At 33.2% G+C, this 19,373-nt stretch overlaps 3 protein-coding genes and 1 pseudogene across 4 annotated transcripts; 2 read left to right on the top strand and 2 right to left on the bottom strand.

The window, feature by feature from the left end:
• The first annotated feature begins 203 nt into the window (after positions 1 to 203).
• LOC129870012 (uncharacterized) lies at positions 204 to 895 on the top strand. Its single transcript, XM_055944576.1, has 2 exons — positions 204 to 365; positions 478 to 895. The coding sequence occupies exons 1-2, from the start codon at positions 225 to 227 to the stop codon at positions 757 to 759; spliced, it is 423 nt and encodes a 140-aa protein (XP_055800551.1). The 5' UTR covers positions 204 to 224; the 3' UTR covers positions 760 to 895.
• Positions 896 to 982: 87 nt separating this feature from the next.
• On the bottom strand, positions 983 to 3,190 carry LOC129870011 (uncharacterized). Its single transcript, XM_055944575.1, has 4 exons — positions 2,971 to 3,190; positions 2,745 to 2,879; positions 2,218 to 2,416; positions 983 to 1,193 (listed from the first exon to the last, which is right to left on the bottom strand). The coding sequence occupies exons 1-4, from the start codon at positions 3,148 to 3,150 to the stop codon at positions 1,144 to 1,146; spliced, it is 564 nt and encodes a 187-aa protein (XP_055800550.1). The 5' UTR covers positions 3,151 to 3,190; the 3' UTR covers positions 983 to 1,143.
• Positions 3,191 to 11,054: 7,864 nt separating this feature from the next.
• On the top strand, positions 11,055 to 11,833 carry LOC129905029 (uncharacterized; annotated as a pseudogene).
• Positions 11,834 to 12,395: 562 nt separating this feature from the next.
• Positions 12,396 to 18,577, bottom strand: LOC129870010 (uncharacterized). Of its 2 annotated transcripts, none has more exons than XM_055944573.1 (4): positions 18,346 to 18,577; positions 18,119 to 18,253; positions 17,593 to 17,791; positions 12,396 to 12,611 (listed from the first exon to the last, which is right to left on the bottom strand). In XM_055944573.1, the coding sequence occupies exons 1-4, from the start codon at positions 18,523 to 18,525 to the stop codon at positions 12,562 to 12,564; spliced, it is 564 nt and encodes a 187-aa protein (XP_055800548.1). In that variant the 5' UTR covers positions 18,526 to 18,577; the 3' UTR covers positions 12,396 to 12,561. The 2 variants fall into 2 exon arrangements, with proteins under 2 accessions (XP_055800548.1, XP_055800549.1); XM_055944574.1 differs by lacking the exon at positions 12,396 to 12,611 and adding an exon at positions 13,730 to 13,764.
• Positions 18,578 to 19,373: the final 796 nt, after the last annotated feature.

Here is a 19,373-nt window from a genome sequence, read left to right as displayed (position 1 = left end):
AAAATTGTACTAAGCTTAACTTGAGTATAAGAATTCGTTTGGAAAAACCTTCAAAATTGAAAAATCGTGTCTGATAAAAACAACAAATAAATTAGAAAATTATTACAAAAAAGACAAATAAAAAGATGTGTCTCCTCGTTGAAGGAGTACCAATTAAATTAAAAATTGAACTGTTATGGACTACTAATCAATTAATGAAAATTGGATTTGTCAGTCGAGTGCGTATGGCAAATATTCCTGAAGAATGTTACAGGGAGGGTTTTGAGGACTTGGTGACTGCAGAAGCTATTAATCAAGTGTTGCAGCACCAACCTATGGTTGGGGCAATTATAGTCCATAGGAGTTTCCTGCATTTCAAAGGAGGGGTATATATTTGATTTTCGAAGGAAAATGAATATAATTACTTAACATTTCCACAATTTATCTTGTTATATATGTCTTAATATTTATCTAAAACATTGTTTCCTATTATTGTAGGGAGTTTATATGGGACGTGTTGAAAATGAGGCTGCTGATGAGAAACATCACAGAGGACATTCTGTACTAATAACAGGATGGGGAATTAAGAATGGAGTAGAGTACTTTGAGATTAAGAATCAATGGGGTGATAATTGGGGTGATAAGGGGTATGCTAAAGTTAGGAGGGAATTGATATATAGATTAGCTTATCCTGAAGGTATCGTTCAATTACCTTCTGGGGAGAAAAAGAAGGGAAAAGATGCTCCGAGCAGTAGCGGAACCAAAAAACAGAAAGCCTGATAGTTCGTTATTTGGAGTACTTTTTTGTCGTAAGGAAGAGTACAAGTGTTTGTTTTTGAATTTTATTCTCAATCAAAAACCTCAGAAACGATTATGTTTTTGTTATTAGAAAGAGAAGAAATGACCTGACTTTTCATGAATATGAAACTCCATTCATTATATGTTAGTGCGTCCTTCCCCGTCGAGTATGCACCGCAAAATCTGTAAGTGCTTGTGCTAAAGCTGCTATAACCCTACATTCTTAATAAAATAACTAGAACAGTAGAAAACACATCACAACCCCGTTTTTTCACTTCTTAGTAATAACACAAGTAAATGACACTACATTTTCACTGTAATAACTACAAGAGTAGAAGACCCCACGAGCTTAAAGAGATGACAAGCTCACTGTCTAGCTTTCAAATCAGCATTGGAATAGGGAGGGTATTCATCACCTGCCAAAAATATAACGTTAGTAATTGTAACAAAGAAAAGCGAGCAGGGCTGACTCAAATTTAAGGCATCAATTTCTCATAATATGTATATATACAAAACAATATGGCAGTTCTAACCTGCACAAAGCAAACACCTAGAAAACCAGAAAAATGCAAACCTTGCCCTCAAGAAAAACAAGTTGCAATGGTAAGGGAGCTGAATGTTTTAGGTATAACATCATTTGATGTGAAACAAAAAACCCGTCTACTAAAGAGTTTGCCAAAGTAGCCTAATTAGGAAGCATAGGAAATGTCCCATTTGACTCTCATGTGAACAATTTGAAAAGAAAAGAAACAAAGACTCACACAAAGGGACATTAGGAAGTAGGAACTTCTCTACTTCTTTTTACACTTTCCACTAAACATGAACTTTTTTCTAATGATTTTTATAAGTAGATGCTCTTTGTCGGACACATTTTGCTTTCTAGACACCTTGTATACGAGGCTCGCTCTCTCCCTTTTCATCATAAACCTTACTCAACCATAAAGGCAGGGATGCTCTTAAAAGTGAATTAGCCAAAATCCTTGTCGCTAAATAACTATAAAGATCTAATAATTCATATTTTTTTTCATTCCTTCTCTCACCTAACAATACGGAAACCGTGATGGTGTTGGTTGGAACAAACAGTGAAGTTTTGAGCTTAAAGCTTTTGGTGAACAATGGATGTTTCCGGCAAGCACACACAATAATAGCAACATAGTTTTTAAAATAAGCAATAAATGTTGCCATATGGTATATAAATGGATAGTGATACCGCCGTCCTCGGAATTGAGGCAGTTGTATTTGTTGTGTAGCAATATGCATAGGCATAAATTCATGACTTGTATGCTAGAAAAACCATATACACCCTCCCCCGCAAAACAAAAAACCCACAAGAAACAAGGTAATCTTGAGAGGCCACAAACATTGGAAGTTTATATATTACTAAGCATAAGTATAAGCAATGTAAATAACAAGGGGTGTGATACATATTAAAAAGTTTACCTTGATCACTGGATGTTTTCTTAAGCCTGCAAAATGCAATAATTCTTTCTCCACAAATTCCCCAGAACCCCCGTGCTTGAAAGGTCTTTACAGTGTAGGGAGCATCAGAATCCTTTGCTAGAAATGTGTTACGACACCAATATCCAGCAGCAAGTGATGTGTTCACAGTCACATTTTCAACAAATTTGTATCTTTTATTCTAATAAAAAGAAAGAAAAAAAAATCCGAATTACAAATGGAAAAAAAATAATATTTTTCTCTCTAATATCCAAAAGGCATAATACATAAATATGCCCTTTAACTTGGTCTCACCTAGTATATATGCACAAGTAGACAATTAAACTATCCAAAAGTTGAACAAGTAGACATCATATCCTATGTGGCGTCATACACATTCAATTTGTGGCATCATACGTGTATTAGCACGGAGGACGTGTGCATCTAATTGTTGAACTTTATATAATTTTAAGTGTGTACGTATATGTATTATGCCTAACCAAAAAAGAACAAAACAGTTTTCCACTTACATTCTGTGAATTGAAAGCATCAAGGGCTAAGCATGATATCTCAGTAAACATTGGATTGTTCTCTTCACCCCGTGCTGGAACAAGTGGAGCACCAATACTAACACCCAAATCCAAATCCAAAGTGATATCAAAACCCTAATTGCATAAACCAACAAGACGGACAACAATTCAAAATCAAAAAAACAAAACAAACAAATACAAGTAGAAAAAGAAAAGCATTATTTACCTCACTCTCCTTCACCTGCCTGTTATACTCCTTCCGAACTTCTCGATTCATCCTGCGATTCCCCACATACATATCATGATCATACTCATCAGAATCGTAATCTTCTACAGCTTTGCTCCCAGCATTCACACTACTCTGTTCTTCCAATTTTCGCTTCCCTTGATTAACATTCTCTGCCATTGCAATCGATCGGAGCAATTTTAGCCCTAACCCGAAACACCTTACAACTGTATTGTTTGATTGCAATAGTGTAACTACAAGGTATATCACATTCTAAAAATAAAAATTAATTATCTAAATTAAAATTTATGTTAGATAAATAAGAGCTTTATAAATGTTATTTAATAAATATTTAAGATATAATTAATAAACATATGTTCTTACTAATATTATAAAAAATAATTGATTTATATTTTTTAAAATTAGTATATTTTAATTAAATTATTATAAAAATTAAAAATACAAGATTTCTTTGAACATGTTTGACAAAATTTTAATATTATAAATATAATTTCATAAATTATTAAAGCATTTGAAAAAAAAGATAATTTATCATGTCTAACTAAAAAATAAATGGTTTGCAATGTGAAATATCAAGTCAATAATACTAAAATAAATGAAACTGTTTTTTTTTAACAAAATACTACTTTTATGTCAAATTTCAAAGTACATGAATGTTATTTTTTTTTGAAAAAAAAACGTAAGTCTAAAGTATTATTAACAATGACTTCTACTTTAATTTAAAAATTAGAATACTAACAAAATTATGCTATTGAAAAATAAGCATAGAATTAAAAAAAATGGTAATATGAAAAATTGCATATAATCACATAAAGTAAAGATTGAGAATGAGAAGAAAATGAAACATAAAAAAAAATATTTTTAGAAAATATTAGAATAATAAAATAATAAGAATTTTAAAATAGTAATAAAAAATAAATTAAAACGAAAAAAATATAAATAGAAATATAAAGAAAAAATTAAAAAGTAATCAGTCTGTAATTATACCATATAATTATAGCAATTCACAACCTCCCCTTGAGAATTGGAGAGTGTAACTACCCCCTGCCAGTTACACCCAATTACATGCTGACCAAGTAATCATAACCGATCAAATATGTCAGACTGTGTAATTACGACATGGATCCAGTTGTAAAACTTCAAGCCAAGGAAGTCACTTTGTTGCCAAATCCCACTTAATACAGAAAATTGATTGGCAAGCTGAATTTTCTCACCATTACAAGACTTGACATTTCCTACGGTGTTCAACACCTAAGCTAGTTTATGCAATCACCCAGAGAACCTCACCTGAAAGCTGTTTTTCTCCTATCAAGATATCTAAAGGGTGATCCTACCTTGGGCCTTTTGATGTCTAAAGATCCAAGTTAAACCATTAGAGCATTTTTTTTACTCTGATTGGGCCTTCTATTCTGATTCTAAAAAAATTGTCAATGGTTACTTACTGCTCCTAGGAAATTGTCCTATCAGCTGGAAATCCAAGAAATAAGAGAATATTTCCTTATCAGCAGCTGAGGCTGAGTATATGTCCATTAGAAAGTTTGTTGGTGAATTGGTTTGAATTGAAAGACTACTTAAAGAACTTACCATTACCTTTCCTACTCCAATTCCTGTATTTTGTGATAGCCAATCAACCCTTTACATTGCCAAGAATCCTGTGTTTTATGAGAGGACTAAACATATAGAGGTGGATTGCCATTTTGTGAGGGACAAGTTAAATAAATGTCTCATCTCTCTGCATCATACTCCTACTATTGATCAACTAACAGATGTCGTTACCAAGGCACTTACTGGAGTCGAGCATGTAACTGTGCTTGGCAAGTTGGCAGTCCTTCCATCCCTTCCAACTTGAGGAGGGTATTGAGATGATATTCAACATTATTTTTACAGCATTATTTCATGTATATATTTACCTAGCTTAGTTATCAGTTAGTTAGATCAAATCAGTTAGTTAGCCAGCTATTGCCAGCTATTAGGTAGTTATAAGTTAGTTAAGCTAGGATTATATATTTTCATTTCACCAACTATATAATGTACACATCCAAGTGGAATGAATTAGTTTTACACTTTCACAATTCACAATCTCATATTTAACTTTTTCTCTTCTTCTGTGATGTAAGTTCTGAGGGAGTTCTGTCATGGATGCATTTCACATTCTAGAAGAAGAACTCGATCCTCCATATTTAATTTTGACAAACTCCACCAAAATATTATCTTATAGCCTAATTAGTGTTTGATTTTAGTACAATTAAGTTAATTCATTCATTCATGTCTTTACTCATTGTATATTTTTGACCCAGTTTTCCAAATGAATAAAATAATATCAATGAAATAAAGATATTTTATCTCCGATTGTTATTTCTTATTCCACCAAGAAAACAGTCCTTGAATTATTATTTTATCGATTTAAGTTTCACACACAAATAGAAAAATCAATTCACAAATTACAAAGTAGTAAAAAAAAAGGTGCTATTTGTATAAGGAGCAAACCTCTTTTTATTTTTCATCTTCAACAATAGTTCTCTTGTGCTTCATGCAGCGGATCCATCCATATCTCCTACAAAATAACACAAAAACAATATCGAAAATAATAAGGAAAAAAAGGCGATGAAATAGTTTATATATGCACCCCTCTAATAACAAGATTACATGACTCAAACTATGATTAAACTGAGAGTTAGTTGTTTGGATGGTCACTCAACTTATGGTAAATGATAATATTTAAGGTATCTCGAAACAAAATTGAGGTACTATGATTATCCTTCATCGTAAGTTGAGTGATCATCCAGAAAAATAACTCTCAGTTTAACCATAGTTTGATTCATGTAATCTTCTTATTAGAGGGGTGCATATATTGCACTATTTCTCCATCGTTTTTCATCTTATTATTTGATATCTTTTTTATGTTATTTTGTAGGATATTTCAAGTTTTGTAAAAGATGGAGTTGAGCATGAAGCATACGAGGACTGCTGTTGATGATTGAAAAAAATAAGAGATTTGCTCGTTATACAAATGACAACTTTTTTTACTACTTTGTAATTGGTGAATTTATTTTTCTTTTGTGTGAATCTTAAGCCAATGAAATAGTACTCCAAGGTCATTTGATTGGAGGGATAATGGATAAAAATTCGAGATAAAATGTTATTTCACGTTTGCTTATAGATATTAGTAAATTCAAGGATAAAATTTATGCTAAAATTGTGGGATTAACTATTACACCTAAGAGTTAAATTTTATAATTTAAGTTTAGGATTCAACTATAACCCATTTGATTTATTGGGGTTCAAAATCAATTAAGGAGTTAAATATTTAATACACTTATACAGAGTCGAAGTTAAAGTTATTAGGTATAGATTCAAATAAATTTATAGATGATGCTCTACATCCACCTCTAGCAGATTTAGGATTTGAAGAAATGAGTTTGAGTTTAAAACTCTACCATAGTTCATTTGATTTAATCATATTTAGCATAAAGCTACATAATTTTGATCCGAATCCCATGAGCATACACATGTCCCTCTCTAGGAACAATGGAGTGCCAGGCCTGAAATTCCTGCAGTGATGGTCCATGCCTGAAATTTCTATAGTGATAGTCTATCGTAAAATAGCCATACCTTTTGACTCCGAACTCCAAAAATTGAAATCTTGGTGGCGTTGGAAAAACGACGCAAAGACCTTGAATTTGATAGGTCATGGGCCACCCAGTTCGTTATATTCAAAGAGATATGGTCGTTGGAAGTTGACCCTTATACGAACTCATTCGGAAACTTAGCCGAAATGAATTCTTTGGACTTGGCTTGGTTTTAGGGATCCCTTGTGACCCTAAATCACACGTAATACCCTTAAATTACTTAGGAGTTGCTCCTAACTCATGCATGCACTTTAAGATCGTCGCGTACTATCCTATACGTACATGAAGAATGGTCCGAATCTTAGTGAAAACAATTGGGGTGTTACACCCCACCCCACCTTGACAGTAATACAAATTAAAATTATCTGAACATATCACTTCATTACAAGTTTGAGTCTCTGATATCCTAATTAAGAATAAAAGAGAGAATGAACAAGAAAATATATAATTGATAGAAAATTTTATATTAATGAAAAATAATAATCTTTATTTTAGATGGACAATCAGACGAGACAAGTATGGATTTTAGTTGGATCCCTAGTTATGAGTTTAGTTATAGTAAACTCGGGGTTGATTTAAATATTATTTTCAAACTTATCAGGTCAAAATATGAATCATATGTGGTTTTTATTATTTATTTGAGAAGGGTTTAAATTTGGACCAATCATATCTTGAATCCGCCATTGCTTTGAACAGTTGTATTCTCTTCATTTTCCGCTAATTCGTTGCCCTTTTTCCTTTGTTGCCATGGTCACAGGCTGGTAATAACAATCACATATTCTGCTGGGCATGCCAGAACCATTATTGTTACCTTTGTGGAAAGAGGATGAAGCGAAGCTCCCAGCATTATGGACCTAAGTGTTATGGCCCGGTCCGTGACATAAGGGCTGCAAACAACACACTACTGATGAATAGCAAATGTTCCAATTTAAGGGGATGGGATCGATATCTGTGTTCCTCATACATGCTTATGTCATAATTCTTTTATTTCCTTTTTTATGGATGTGATTATACCATTTGTTAGAAATATGTGAGCATGGTGTATTTGCTATTGACTTTCGAAATACCAATTTTACCATTACTATGCATGCTGACTTTTATAGGGACGCTAAAACTTTCCATTTCAAGCTACACAAAAAAGTAGTATATTAGCTTTTGTCTTAATATACTATATTTTATTAGGAGTTAGAAATCAGACATTCTATAATTATCAAAATCAGATACTTTATAATTGTTCCGTTTCAATTTATATAATATAATTTAATTTGATATTAAAAAAATTGTTTTTATGTAACTTACGATCTAAAATTAATTGTAAATATTTTGTGTGATTATAAATTATTTTATTAAGAGTAAAAATATATCGAACTTTAAAGTTGAATTGTTTCTAATTATATATGAAAATGTGATATACTTTTTGAGACAAATTAAAAAGGTAAGAGTGCTACATAAATTGAGACAAAGGAAATAATAAAATTCTTTATTCATTTCAATTGTCTTGTCTTATTTTTCTTTTTAATCCGTTTTAAAAAAGAATAATTCTCTTCTTTTTATTGCCAAATTCAATACATTTTATATATCTTTAGTTTAAGATCACAAAATTAGAAAGATCAATATTTTTTACTTTCTTAAATTCTATAGTAAATCAAAACCAGACAAACAGATTAAAACGAAAAGAACTTAATAGAGAATCTTTTATTTTAACATGAATTTTTTAAATTTATTTTTCATTCAATGTTCTCATATATTATATTGGAGCTCGATAAATTAAATTTGGATTTGTCCTAAAATATTCACATTAAGGGTAAAGAGCTCTAGTTTAACAAAGGCAATTCCATACGTACTCCAAACTTGAATCCAAGACATCTAATCAAGGATGAAAGAAATACTTGTTACGACCGTTACTAATATGATTTAACAAAGATTTCCTTGTTTGTTTCATTATTAGTGATAGCAACAAGAAAATAAATATTGTATTATATATCTGGGACTTCGTGTCTTTATTTTTGGAGGAGCATGCATGCATGAATGCTTCGTTAATTTTATTTTTATTATTCTTCTGATTGTGGTCGATTGAGTTTTTAGTGTTATGTCAAAAAATAGACAAAGTGCAAAATTAATTTTATTTTTATAAGAAAAAATCAATTTTAGTAAAAGAGGAGTCGCTATTTAATTTTTTAAAGAAATTAAGAAAACTTAATTTAAAAGACCATAACAGATTTAAGTCTTAAAAATTCAGAGAAAAAGGTACGATGTTCTTATTTCCACTTTGAGAAGGTGTTAAGCATTTAAAGTGGCCGCTAACGCGCGGTTATCCGACGATTTAAAAAATTAAATAAACATATGAGGCATATCTTAAATAGTTATTAGTAAATCATTGATTAATACATATATATTTTCATTTTCGTTTATCTTTTAACGATGATATATTCAAATAATTTGATGTAAATATTTGACGCAGACAATTTTTTACAATTTAGCCGCTTCATCATTCTCATAATTAAAATCCTCCAATGTTTCCTTAGGAGATCTATAGTCAGAACTTTTTGTAAAAGTCACCTTCTATAACAACATATGTGGAATTGATCTTTCATTTTATGTCATAATATGTATATATTTAGTGCAATTTCGTGAATAGTATTTGGTGTCTACCTAGTCTTGTTTTCTAGCTTGTGAAAATATAGAGAGACTATTTTCGATAAACTTTTGATTTAACAATAACAACAACATATTCAGTATAATTCCACAAGTGAAATTTGAGAAGGACGGTGTGTGTGCAACTTTAACCCTATCCAGTAAAGGTATAAAACAATAATAACAATATACTCAGTGAAATCTTTTATGATCTTTTTTAGCAGCATATAATGAACATTTTTTTTCCTCATAAACAAGAAGCGCTCATTTTCCATTTTCGGCTCTTTGAGTTAGCGCTTATTCTTCTTCATTTTATTTTCTTCCATTTTATGTATGTTTTTGATTTGAGTTAATATTTTTGATTTTTTTTTCTTCACGGGTCTCTTTGCTTAGTGTTTCTTCAGATCCAAGTTTTGTTCTTCTCCAAACTGGTAACTTATCTTTTCTCTTTTTTTCTTTTTCTAAGATAATTGTAAGATGTGTGTACATTCTATCTTCCATCCACTTTATGGAATTGCATTGGGTATATATGACTGGCAAAATGAGAGGAGAAGTCCACTGTTAGACTCATTTTCCGATGATGAGGGAGTGACATTTGGGTGGCTAAAGAGTCGTTAATGGAGACCGTTTGCTTAGAGAGCAGTCGGAGAATGGTTTTTAGAGAGCTGAAGTATATACAGATAGATAGTTGCAAAGAAATGTGTAATACTTGTCTCTGAGTTTAAACTGAAAGGCATTTTGACTTCCTTGAGTTGGATGACAATAGTCCATGAGATTGTAGCATTTAGTGCTAAAAAACTGTCCCATGAGATTGTAGCTTAACCAATTCTAACTATAGTGATTGTTCCTTTAGTTTAATTTGTCTCGAAATTCGATAATCCAAGAATGTAACTTCTAGGAAGTACTCTTGATATCATGAGTTTTAGCTTCTGTTAAGTGTAACACTTCTCTTATATGGCAAATCTTAAGAAATTGCTTAGACCCTTTTCACTTTCTAGATTATTAGATAAACTATTGGTTCTAGTTTGATGTTCATAGCTGAAAATTAGGGAACTTTCTTCAAATCTTGTTTGTAGTTTCAAGAACCTTTGAACCTCTGTTGGAAACATAGGTATGTTGTTGTTGTACCTGAGACAAGAATGAAAATCTTGATTTTGAGCTTCCTATGTATGACCCTTCCGTAGATCTAGTTTTTGTTGATGGTAGCCCTAGCTGGGCTTGTTGTTGCACAACAGGTTTCAGACGCTGGACTGTCTGTGCTGTTGTTTATGTTGATGACAATAGAACTAAAAAATTTTGAGAGACCTTATGGAAGGGTTAATAAGAAACAGCTCAAGTCCAAAATGATGCAGAAAATGCATACTAAATTCCACCAAGCCAAAGTTATAAAGGTAATTCATGAGGAAGCTAAATCTATGCTGATTTAGGCTTCTCTAGATGTCTTGTTCAGTATGATAAGCCATATAGTCCTGAGTATCAAAGTAGCTTATGTTATATAGGCGGAAGTACTGGTGGAACATCCCTTCGATACCAGCAAGATGCTCTTCATGTATTGGAGAGATTCCCATCTTAATAATAATCTGGAGCTGAAGGAGAGAAATAGATGACACATTCGACCCTTACATTAGGTGTCTAAAATGAACATCTCCTGGTTTAGGTGTCTGTGAAAGTTGGTGCCAACTTTAGAGGGCCACCGATGGGTTTGGCCATACAGAATGACATATCAGAAATCTTGTTCAATAATACATCAAATGTGTTAATATAATGCTCTCTTTTTTTTTCTTTTTGTAGCCACCATATATGGCAGGTGAATCTGAAGATTTTGAATTTAGTTTGAGAGATGCGCCTACTCCTATACTTCTCCCCTACATTCGAACACAGGGTCCCATGCGTAAGTATGATTATATTATACTTTTTAAAATATGGTGTACTATCATAGTATATATAATTTGACTGTATTTTTTATTTCAATTTTGAAGATATCTGTTATGCATATAGTACAACAGACGCCGTATCAGCTTTGTTTGCGATAGAATACAGTCTACCACCTGTTGAATTGTCTCCCCAACAAATTGCTGACCAAATGCCAAGAAGTTTTAACTATGCACAAAATGGCCGAGAAAGAGATGAAATTCTTGGGTGCTATTACGGCTCTCATATTGATGCTCTCCAATATGCGCAGAACTTCGGTTTGTTTGAAGACACTGCCTATCCCAGAAGAGAGACTAGTTGGGACATTGATTTTCAGTCGAGTGCATACGGCAAATATTCCTGAAAAATGGCACAGGGAGGGTTGAGGACTTGGTGACTGCAGAAGCTATTAATCAAGTGTTGCAGCACCAACCTATGGTTGGGGCAATTAGAGTCCATACGAGTTTCCTGCATTTCAAAGGAGAGGTATATATTTGATTTTCGAAAGAAAATGAATATAATTACTTAACATTTCCACAATTTATCTTGTTATATATGTCTTAATATTTATCTAAAACTTTGTTTCCTATTATTGTAGGGAGTTTATATGGGACGTGTTGAAAATGAGGCTGCTGATGAGAAACATCACAGAGGACATTCTGTACTAATAACAGGATGGGGATTAAGAATGGAGTAGAGTACTTTGAGATTAAGAATCAATGGGGTGATAAATGGGGTGATAAGGGGTATGCTAAAGTCAGGAAGGAATTGATATATAGATTAGCTTATCCTGAAGGTATCGTTCAATTACCTTCTGGGGAGAAAAAGAAGGGAAAAGATGCTCCGAGCAGTAGCAGAACCAAAAAACAGAAAGCCCGGTAGTTCGTTATTTGGAGTGTGTTTTTGTCGTAAGGAAGAATACAAGTGTTTGTTTTTGAACTTTATTCCCGATCAAAAACCTCACTTCTGTTTATGTTTGTGTTATTAGAAAGAGAAGAAATGACCTGGCTTTTCATGAATATGAAACTCCATTCATTATATTTTAGTGCGTCCTTTCCCCGTCAAGTATGCACCGCAAAATCTGTAAGTGCCTGTTCTAAAGCTGCTATAATATCATGTGCAATCAGTGCACTGATGAAGAACCTTTGTGGTTAAACCAACCACCTTGGACATACACACCAATGACAATATTGATGTTATACATAAACAGTAGAGCCTGAAATTAGATTGGTTTTAAATCTTTATTTCACCAAGCCCCAACAACGTTGAACACTAGCCAAATCAGTATTTCAAACAAATCCCCTCATTCAAACAAAGTGACACTCCCTCCGTTCGGCTAGGCACAAAAAATAACTACAAGAGTAGAAGACCCCACGAGTTTAAAGAGATGACAAGCTCACTGTCTAGCTTTCAAATCAACATTGGAATAGGGAGGGCATTCATCACCTGCCAAAAATATAACGTTAGTAATTCTAACAAAGAAAAGCGAGCAGGGCTACAAAACAATTTGGCAGTTCTAACTGGCACAAAGCAAACACCTAGAAAACCAGAAAAATGCAAACCTTGCTCTCAGGAAAAACAAGTTGCAATGGTAAGGGAGCTGAATGTTTTAGGTATAACATCATTTGATGTGAAACAAAAAACACGTCTACTAAAGAGTTTGCCAAAGTAGCCTAATTAGGAAGCATAGGAAATGTCCCATTTGACTCTCATGTGAACAATTTGAAAAGAAAAGAAACAAGGTCTCACACAAAGGGACATTAGGAAGTAGGAACTTCTCCACTTCTTTTTACACTTTTCACTAAACATGAACTTTTTTCTAATGATTTTTATAACTAGATGCTCTTTGTCGGACACATTTTGCTTTCTAAACACCTTGTATATGAGGCTCGCTCTCTCCCTTTTCATCATAAACCTTACTCAACCATAAAGGCAGGGATGCTCTTAAAAGTGAATTAGCCAAAATCCTTGTCGCTAAATAACTATAAAGATCCAATAATTCAAATTTTTTTCATTCCTTCTCTCACCTAACAATACGGAAACCGTGATGGTGTTGGTTGGGAAAAACAGTGAAGTTTTGAGCTTAAAGCTTTTGGTGAACCAGTGTTGTGAAAAAGTGGTAAAGCGCTCGCTTTAAGCGTGAAGCGAAGCGAGGCGAGGCACTAGCGCTTCAATATCGAGAAGCGCACTTCATGTAGAAGCGAGAAAAAAGCTCGCTTATTTGTTAAAAGCGGCACTAGAGTTTATTTTTAAATAACAAATCTGTAAACTTACAATTAATTATTCCAAGCTGCTGTGACTTCTTCGAGACTTCGTCAGTTCAAACTTCAACCAGGTTAGTTTTTCTTCTTCTCTTCTTCTCTTCTTCTCTTTCTCTTTCTATTTTTATTTCTATTCAGCAGTTCTGCCGTCTGCGCAACTGCTGTGATGTGTGATGTTCTTCTCTTTTTCTCTTCATCACTTCTTCTCATCTTCTTTTTCTGTTTCTATCCAGCAATGCAGTTCTGCGCAGCTACTGGTATGTTTTGGCCATTTTTTTTTTTTGACTTGGGTTCTCAGTGGACCTCTGTTTTGTTAAGCTATGCTCTGTTTTTTATATCTGTATCATGATTTTCTTTTTCTCATAAATCATTTTATTACCAAAAATAAAACCATGAATTACAATCTTGAAGATCAACAACAACAACAACAACAACAACAATCTTGAAGATCACTAAGGTTAAATTGAATAAAAGAGACAATAGATGAATTTAACCTGGTAATCTAATTAATCTGCGTGTAAAAGGCTCTAACATTACCGTCATAAAAAAAAATTAACTAACATTTATCATATAATATTAATTAATTTGTTGAGGTGAAAAATTTGGTTGAATTTTTTATAGTGATTTTAGTACACAAAACAAGGGCTGCTTTATTACACAAAACAAGGGTTGCTTTATTAACCACTGCAGCTGCTTTATTTTTTTTAATACTGCTGCAGCTGTTTTATTAGGCTAGTGGGCTGGTGATATGAAGTGGAGAATGGTTATTGGATGTTTAATTAACTGCATAAAGGAAATTTATCAAAAAGTGGAGCCCATAGACAACTTTCATGGCCAATTTTTGACTTAAAACCCACTACAGCAGGCCAGCAGCTTTATTATTTTTTTTAATTTTGCTCAGCCGCTCTATTACTGCTTTATTAATTTTGCTGTCATCTGTCAACTGCTCTATTATTGTTTTGACAATTTGACTTGTGTGACTGAATTATTATTCTATTTTTTCTTTGTAGTAAATTGTATTTTCTTAATGGCACAAAAAAAGGATCCAGCTTGGGCATATGGAATTGCCATAGGAAGTAACACCAAAATCAAATGTGTTTTTTGTGATATGACATATAATGGTGGAATATTTCGTCACAAGAAGCATCTTATTGGTGGTTATAAAGATGTTAAAGTGTGTCCAAAGGTCCCGAATAGTGTGAAGGAAGAAATAAAGGAGTATTTTACGAAAAAAAATGAATTTAAAACTCAAATGAATCCTGAAGCATCCATGGTTAATCTTGTTGATAATGATGAAATGGATAATGAAGTTGAAGTGAATATGCTAATGGGACCTCCCTCAAAAAAGAAACCTTCAACTAGTGAAAGTGGGTTATCCACCGCTAGCAATGTCAAAGGTCCTCTTAATCTCTATTTCTCGCAAAAACCAAATGAAAAGAGAAAAGGTGGACCTATTGATCAAGAGGCTTCTAGCAAGATTTTACGGGATCGTGCTGTATCTGCTTTTGCTAGGTGGATGTATGATGCAGGATTGCCTTTCAATTGTGTTAACTACACCAAAAGTTTTGGTGAATTCATTGATGTCGTAGGCCAATATGGCCCTGGAATGAAGCCCCCTACCTATCATGAGGTAAGAGTTCCTTGTTTAAAAAAAGAGGTGGAAAAGACAAACAAAATTGTAGAAGATCATAAGGTTCAATGGAAAACGTATGGTTGTTCCATTATGATGGATAAATGGACAGCAAGGAATGGGAAAATGATCATCAATGTTTTGGTGAATTCTCCAAAAGGGAGTGTTCCTTGAATCTCATGATGCTAGTGACTCTTCTACTGATTCTAATAAGATGTTTAACTTGTTTGAGAAGACTATCTTGAAAATAGGCAAGAAAAATGTGGTACAAGTTGTGACCGATAACGCAAGTGAGAACAAAAAAGCGGGTGACATGTTGAAGGGAGTGTTCCCGCATATTTTCTGGACTCCTTGTGTTGCTCATTGTATCAACTTGATGTTTGGTGACATTTTCAAAGAGGCCCCGTATTCTACAAGTGAACTTGAGTCTTGATATTTAATGTTCTTTTTTAATCTTCATGTTAGTTTTCTTACTTATTAACTATTAAATTTTTTTGAATAGTTTTTGGTAAGGCTGTTAAGATACATTCTTATATCAGTCAAAGGGCACTGTTGTTGAATATGATGAGGAGATACACAAAGCAAAGAAACTTGGTAAAACCTGCTAAGACAAGATTCGCAACAACTTTTTTGACATTGCATAGTTTTTATATGCAAAAGAAAAATCTGAGAACCTTGTTTATGTCCACTAAATGGAATGAGAGTGTCTATGCAAAGGAAACTCTTAGGAAAGAAGTTGCGAGACACATCATCAGTCCATATTTTTCGAATGACACTGTTCAAGCACTTAGAGTTGGTGGTCCTTTAATTAATGTACTTCGTATGGTGGATGGGGAGAAAAAACCACCAATGGGCTTCATTTATGAAGCCATGGATAGGGCCAAAGAAAGTATTGAAAAGGCATTCAATTATGATGACAGAAAATATATGAATGTTTTCAAAATCATTGATGCAAGGTGGACGGATCAACTTCATCAACCTTTACATGCAGCTGGACATATTTTGAACCCGGGGCTCTATTATAAAAATAATGAGATGAAGACTTTAACTGAAGAAGTGTGGTTGGGATATCATGCATGTGTTGAGAGAATGATCCTAGATAAAACTTTGCAAGACAAAATAGGGGATGAGCTTGGTGTGTACATGAAAGCTGATGGGCTACTTGGAATTGAGTCAGCCATTAGAGCTAGAACCTTAAGGTCACTAGGTGAGCATTTCAACATTTAACTATTAGAGCTTTAACTTTTAAGTTATTACATATTAACTTTTAAAATAATTCTTCTACAGTTGAATGGTGGATGCAATATGGTCATAATGTCCCAAACTTGCAACAATTTGCTATTAGAGTGCAAAGTTTAACTTGTAGCTCATCCGATTGCGAGAGAAATTGGAGCGTGTATGAACATGTGAGAACCTATATTATTTTATTACTAAATTAAATGGTATCTTAGTTGTCCAAAGTCCTCCCATTAATTACTTTCTACATATTCTATGCAGATTCATACAAAAAAGAGAAACAGACTTGAGTTAAAACGCCAGAATGATCTAGTGTTCATCAAATATAATAGAACATTGGTGCGTCGCTACAATGCTCGCAATACCATTGATCCAATTTTGTTGGATAATATTAATGATGCAAATGAATGGTTAACTGGAGCACCCCAAAATCATGAAGATGAAGAAGTATATGAAGGAGAAGGTCTCACTTATGGTGAAGTTGCTACGGCTAGTGGTGTGGAGGAGAATATTTATGGTTTTAGGGGGAGTACTTTAAGGGGCAAGGAAAAAAGAGTAGCTACAGGTTCAAGTTCATGTTCAAAATCAAATAGAAGTAGAACTCTTGTTGATGAGTCCTCCGATGAGGAAGAAGATGAGGACCAAGTAGAAATAGAACCCTTGTTGATGGCACTTCAAGAGTTTGAGGATCTTGTTGAAGAATAGGATTTTGCTCTCTTTGTGATTTGGTTATGCATTTGCTTTATATGTTGTTACTTATGCGGATTATTGACTATCTAGTTACTTTTTAATCTAAGTCTTTTGAGTTCTTGATTATTTATCTATGCATATTTTATATTTTATATTTTATATTTTTATACTAAATAGCACTTTTTCTGAAAAAAGCATGCGTTTCGCTTCACGCTTCTCGCTTCTGTGAAGCGAGCCCCCGTCGCTTTTTTCCGCTTCTCGCTTCTCAAAACACTGTGGTGAACAATGGATGTTTCCGGCAAGCACACACAATAATAGCAACATAGTTTTTAAAATAAGCAATAAATGTTGCCATATGGTATATAAATGGATAATGATACCGCGGACCTCGGAATTGAGGCAGTTGTATTTGTTGTGTAGCAATATGCATAGGCATAAATTCATGACTTGTATGCTAGAAAAACCATATACACCTTCCCCCGCAAAACAAAAAACCCACAAGAAACAAGGTAATCTTGAGAAGCCACAAACATTGGAAGTTTATATATTACTAAGCATAAGTATAAGCAATGTAAATAACAAGGGGTGTGATACACATTAAAAAGTTTACCTTGATCACTGGATGTTTTCTTAAGCCTGCAAAATGCAATAATTCTTTCTCCACAAATTCCCCAGAACCCCAATGCTTGAAAGGTCTTTACAGTGTAGGGTGCATCAGAATCCTTTGCTAGAAATGTGTTATGACACCAATATCCAGCAGCAAGTGATGTGTTCACAGTCACATTTTCAACAAATTTGTATCTTTTATTCTAATAAAAAGAAAGAAAACAAAAACCCGAATTACAAATGGAAAAATATAACATTTTTCTCTCTAATAACCAAAAGGCATAATACATAAATATACCCTTTAACTTGGCCTCAACTAGTATATATGCACAAGTAGACAATTAAACTATCCAAAAATTGAACAAGTAGACATCATATCCTATGTGGCATCATACACGTCAATTTGTGGCATCATACATGTATTAACACGGAGGACATGTGCATCTAATTGTTGAACTTTATATAATTTTAAGTGTGTACGTATATGTATTATGCCTAACCAAAAAAAAACAAAACAGTTTTCCACTTACATTCTGTGAATTGAAAGCATCAAGGGCTAAGCATGATATCTCAGTAAACATTAGATTGTTCTCTTCACCCCGTGCTGGAACAAGTGGAGCACCAATACTAACACCCAAATCCAAATCCAAAGTGATATCAAAACCCTAATTGCATAAACCAACAAGGCGGACAACAATTCAAAATCAAAAAAAACAAAACAAACAAATACAAGTAGAAAAAGAAAAGCATTATTTACCTCGCTCTCCTTCACCTGCCTGTTATACTCCTTCCGAATTTCTCGATTCATCCTGCGATTCCCCACATACATATCATGATCATACTCATCAGAATCGTAATCTTCTACAGCTTTGCTCCCAGCATTCACACTACTCTGCTCTTCCAATTTTCGCTTCCCTTGATTAACAATCTCTGCCATTGCAACAGATCGGAGCAGTTTTAGCCCTAACCCGAAACACCTTTTCTCCAAAATTTTCCTCAAAAGTGTGTTCTTTTGTGATTTGGCCACTATTTGTATGTGCGGTTTAATTGTGTAAAATTAAAAAAAAAGTGATGATACTGAGCATCACAAATATTGAATAATATCATCATAGTTTATATATATATTATGAAGATATTATAAAAGTTTTTTTAAATCATTCGATATTACATAAATGATATTATCATACTATATCCGTGTATTATCATGATATTGAAAATTCACACTTTTAAAATTCTCAATGATACCATAACAATATATTGATACATTATCGATATATATAGGATTAAACTCTTTTATTAAGAAATAAAAATAAAATAATTAAAAGAAAATTATTAAAATCACAATCTTATTTATTAAACTAATTAGTAAATATATTCTTTGTGATACTTTGTCGGTATGTTGATACCGTATCGGTATCATATAAGACTGAGCCTAATCCTCTCTGATACTCCATCAGTATATTGATATCATATCGTATCAAGTAGAGTGGGGTATGGGGTGATAAATAATTTGTTTAAAGGGTCAATTTTGTATAGTTTTCCCTATAGATTTAGTCGAACTCCAATAAATACTATATCACAAAAAACTAAAACAAAATTGATTTAAATTTTAAGTGTAAGACAATAACGATTTCATAGAGATAATAAATGTTTTAGTTGGTATATGAAGTCCATCATGGATTCGTGGCCAATGGTAGCGCGTCTAACTCCAGATCAGAGGGTTGCATGTTTAATTCACGTCGGGTTCAATTCTTCCGATCCTATAATGGCTAACTTGCATAGATT

The sequence above is a fragment of the Solanum dulcamara genome, chromosome 10 (assembly GCF_947179165.1).
Source record: "Solanum dulcamara chromosome 10, daSolDulc1.2, whole genome shotgun sequence".
NCBI classification, from domain to species: domain Eukaryota; kingdom Viridiplantae; phylum Streptophyta; class Magnoliopsida; order Solanales; family Solanaceae; genus Solanum; species Solanum dulcamara.
Note: the sequence above shows the minus strand (reverse complement) of the source record. Positions and strands in the feature narration are given on the sequence as shown.